The 4733-nt window shown below is 34.4% G+C and overlaps 1 protein-coding gene across 1 annotated transcript; it reads right to left on the reverse strand.

The window, feature by feature from the left end:
- Positions 1-256: 256 nt before the first annotated feature.
- LOC123540929 (uncharacterized) lies at positions 257-4507 on the reverse strand. Its single transcript, XM_045326256.2, has 3 exons — positions 4444-4507; positions 1028-2782; positions 257-494 (listed from the first exon to the last, which is right to left on the reverse strand). The coding sequence occupies exons 1-3, from the start codon at positions 4475-4477 to the stop codon at positions 310-312; spliced, it is 1974 nt and encodes a 657-aa protein (XP_045182191.2). The 5' UTR covers positions 4478-4507; the 3' UTR covers positions 257-309.
- Positions 4508-4733: the final 226 nt, after the last annotated feature.

A 4733-nucleotide genomic window follows, 5' to 3' on the forward strand; every position in this document is an offset into this window, starting at 1 on the left:
TTCACATGTCAGGATCGGAATAACCTTACAATATTTTAGTTTTCAACGTTCCATTTATGATATATAAATGATATACTTAAAGATATACGGATAAAGATCTCAATTTAATTTCGAATAATATTAGCACAATGGGGATAAGATTGTTTAGTTTCGCTATGCATTTGACACTATCAGTATGTAATTTTGTGCAATTTATGTTACATGTAAAAACAGATATGCCAAAATATGATTGGTCTATAATGAATTGAAACCAAAGTTGTAAGGCTGCACATCTTTTATTCATTTATATTTGAAGTTAAGTCAAAATAGTCAGACCTTTAAACGCACGACAGTAAGAAAGTCAACTAAAGTCTGTAGCATCGCCTCTCCAGAGTCTGTGAGTATCCCTGTTTGTTTGTTTACTTTCACCAGTTCATCTACAGAAGATATAAGGGGTTTCGCTAACGCTTCTGCTCTGTTGAAAAAGCCCGCCTTGGAATGGAATGCCACAAGACCTAAAATTATTTTAACGACACATTTTATATCATGCATAATATATTACACTTTTAATACTTTCACTATGTTCAACGTTTTGTTTGTTTACACATTTTCTATCTAAACTTAAATAACCATTGACATTGCTTTATTATATCTTATCTTTATCCAAAATTCTAAAATTAACGTTTTGGCTTTGATGATACTGTCGTGTATAATTTCATTATATTTCTGACTGGCAACATGGATTTTGAAATTCTTAAAGCAAAACAGAGCACACAGTGTCATTATTTAACAATATTCTTCTTATCAAGTACACATTAATTATCGTAAAGAAACAGTACCATCTGGCGGCGTATGTATCGTTTTATGTACGTTTGCTAGTTAACTATCAGTATACGAACATAAACTGGTTACAAACCCTACTCAATGTTATTATGAAAATCAAATAGATGTACCAAAATTGTTTTATTTGCTTTTCTTGTTTCATGACTTATGGACTTAATCAAACCGTTATTTCTAATCGTGCAGGTTCACATTTAAGATTCGTTACCTGTTGAGACGTAAGCTGCATGGAAACTCTTGTCATAGTCACGAAGTTGTCGTCTGATAGATGACATCACTTTCGCTTTAGACAGGTCTCTGTGATCTGTGAATGTGCCATGTACTAATTCTGCATAAAACAGTGAGGTGTGTATAAACTCATGGATAATTTGTTCGGCGTAGAATGGAATGGACCAATTGCTCAAAGCGCTCGGATCTAGCCAAATAACACCAAGAGCAGAACTCACAGTACCTCCGATATGAGCCCTATTTTGCGACTTGTAAAATGCGAAGCAAGCAACCATTTGGTTGATAGCGCTATATAGTTCTGGGTTTGTTTCCTGTATGAGCTTCATGGCTTCGTCAACTTTTCTTGTTATTTCGTTCTGTTCGTCTTGGGTGAATAAATGATGACCTGCGTCAATGAAATCTTTACTGTTTTCAAGTAGGCCAGACCGGTTCATTCCATCAATAAGATCCACATTGTTATCAAAACTGTAGATGACTTTACCTTCTGCGACAGGAATTTTGATGGTCTGCAACTTCTCAACGGCATTATAGAAGATTGTTTTCTGTATTTGAACGGGAACAGTTTCTTCGGTAAATCCAAAGAGTCCAAGTCTTTGATTCATGAACCCTACTTTCAGGACGAATGGCCAAAACAGTTTTTGAAATATGTCCGTTGAACCAATAAATTTTAATGCAGTCCTTGGTTTTATTTGTGGAAATGTATGTCTGAACCATGAGCTGGATACACGGTCTTTTGTATATAAACGCACCATTGCTTTCCAATGCATAAAATAAGAGTATTTTTCTGATGGAACATTTGGATATAAAGTTTTTGAAATTTGAAACCATTCTTGTTGAGATATTTTGTCATTTTTGTTACACATGTATGACGACTTTGTACCACTCTCTTTGCCCCAAAAGTCTGATGTTTCATTTACATACTGTGGTTTTATAACACCTAAAATGTCAAAGTTATCAGTTTTTGACTTTTGCTCACGGTGGTTGGAGAAATCGTTAATCTTCTTTCTCACAGGTCCTGACGATTCCCGTTTCTCTCTGCCATTGTCGAAACTGTTTTCGTCAATCAGTAATGCATCAGATATCTTCATATTCACAGGTCCCGACGACTCCCGTTTCTGTCTGTCATTGAAAAAACTGTTTTCGTCAATCAGCAATGCATCAGATATCTTCATATTCACGGGTCCCGACGACTCCCGTTTCTGTCTGTCATTGAAAAAACTGTTTTCGTCAATTAGCAATGCATCAGATATCTTCATATTCACAGGTCCCGACGACTCCCGTTTCTGTCTGTCTTTGTAAAAACTGTTTTCGTCAATCAGCAATGCATCAGATATCTTCATATTCACAGGTCCCGACGACTCCCGTTTCTGTCTGTCATTGAAAAAACTGTTTTCGTCAATCAGCAATGCATCAGATATCTTCATAGTCACAGGTCCCGACGACTCCCGTTTCTGTCTGTCATTGAAAAAACTGTTTTCGTCAATCAGCAATGCATCAGATATCTTCATTATCACAGGTCCTGACGATTGTCTTGTCTTCTTGCCATTGTCGGAACTGTTTTCATCAATTAGCAATGCATCAGTCGTTTTTATTTTAACCGGTTCCAATGACTTCCGTCTTTGATTTTTAATTGCTTCGTCCGGGAAATCTCTGATATTGTAGTTGAAATATACATGTTGATATATTTTGATATTTCTGCGAAGGTCATTTGAAAAGCTGTCTGCTTTGATCAAACCTGAAATGTTCATTACATTAGACTGTCAAGTATGATTTCTTCTGATAGTAGCAATATATATATAGGCATTGATGAACAATAAAACTGCTATGAAATCAGTTCTGCACGTCTGATGATATAAGGCATAAGGAAAGGAATAACACCCTATGTTTACATGTGATCCTATGTGTTCATTTATTAAAATTATTTTCTTTCTATAGATCAAAATGATTTCAAAAATGTAATGTTGAATTTTGGATCTCTTAAGACCTGTGCAAATATCTCAAAAAAACAAGCAGGGACCTATACAGTTTAGTTCACTATACAATATACAATATGATGACTTACAACAGTGGAATGTTTCTGTAAAATGTACAGTGTAGAAAATTTTGTACTCACAAGCATATTACCAAAATTTTGCTTTTTGTCCATATACTCTAATTGTAAAAACTTACATGCAGTCTCAAAATTTAAAATCTATTCTGCAAAATCAAGCATACAACCCTATCTTTTTTTTAGCTAAAGTGTCTTATTATGGTCTGAAGAAATGGTAAATTATATTCTATATTGCGAGGAAATATTGACCCGAACTTGCAGTACGACCTTAGATCACACCCGAAGGGCAAATAATTCTCTACAATGGTAATATATTCTTGGAAATATTATTTCGATATTCATTTATTTAAGTTATTTGAATAGTTTAGCCGAAACATGTTCACAGCTTGATGAACCTTTTGTTTATCATTGTTCAATATATTAACATGAAATTATTCATCAGCGCTACATTGTGTGCGTTATTCGGCAGGATTTACATGAACTGCAGACACATATCATTGTATGATAACTTATTCGTAGCACAAACAAGTACATTTTGTTTTTCATTTGGTGTTCGCTCTAGAGAATTTGTTATAAAAAGTACTTTTGGACTCACAACCGATAAATGCTGTGTATATTTTAGATCCAACACACTTGTTAAATGTGACCTTTTTATCAGTAGATAAATTTTACGTCATTCACCACGACAGCAGGATGCTTTCATTTCATTTCAATTGTTTAAACTACGCTGAAACTCCTAAAAACTGGAACCTCTCATAATTGGAAACCGCCTACAAACCAAACAGATTTCGAAATCTCAATTTTTTCTAGATCGAACTTCTAGATCAGAAATTTCTATTTCAAAATAACTTTCATTTTTCTGAGTTATGTGAACGCTGTCATGCTGTATTACGCACTAAATGCGTCTGTTAAGAACATGTTAAGATTATTGTAAGAAATCGAACATGCATCGCACCGCCAAAAGGGGGTGGGGATAAATCAAATCTTCAAAAACCTGCAAAAAAGTAGCAAAATTGATTTAGTTTGTTTATATAATGTAATCGAATGTGCTACATCCATCACGCCACCTAGCAAGTGCTCAAGCTTGACTGGATGAGTCCAACATTCAAGCACATGATTATAAGTCTAAGAAGACATACAAAATGCTTAAGATTTCTCTCATCTTATTGATGCATGAAATGTAAAAATTCAGTATAAAAAATAAGATTATCCTAAAATATCATTATTTGCGTATCTTACATGAAATTACACCGGACTTAGTGACCGACATAATCAAATAGATTTAAAATACCTGAAACGCACAACAACTTTATGTTAAAACCAAGTTAACAACAAAAAATACCTACATAAAATGCACACAGTTAATGCGTATTTAAGCATGACTGCCGTAGAGGTGTTGCAAAGCGAGTATTTTACAGGCCTTTATATAACATCAGTCAATCCGGCAAATTTATTTTATTCGCAAACAGGATTTAGTTGGAAATAGTTGTTCATTGAATTAAAAAATGAATGAGTTGGGTTTTGCGGCGAACCGACACAAAAAGTCATATCATGTTTATCTCCGAATCCGGCAAATTTTTATGTAAACAGTGCTTTTTCTTGATGACACCACACATACATGTTTTGCAACAGAACG

This window comes from Mercenaria mercenaria, chromosome 16 (genome assembly GCF_021730395.1).
Source record: "Mercenaria mercenaria strain notata chromosome 16, MADL_Memer_1, whole genome shotgun sequence".
Lineage (NCBI taxonomy): Eukaryota > Metazoa > Mollusca > Bivalvia > Venerida > Veneridae > Mercenaria > Mercenaria mercenaria.

Coding starts and splice junctions, on each gene's coding strand:
- LOC123540929 (XM_045326256.2), bottom strand. CDS start 4,477: ATGCTTAAATACGCATTAACTGTGTGCATTTTAT. Junction 2,783..4,443: donor ATTAACTGTGTGCATTTTAT/GTAGGTATTTTT, acceptor TGAACATTTCAG/GTTTGATCAAAGCAGACAGC. Junction 495..1,027: donor TGCAGCTTACGTCTCAACAG/GTAACGAATCTT, acceptor AAATAATTTTAG/GTCTTGTGGCATTCCATTCC.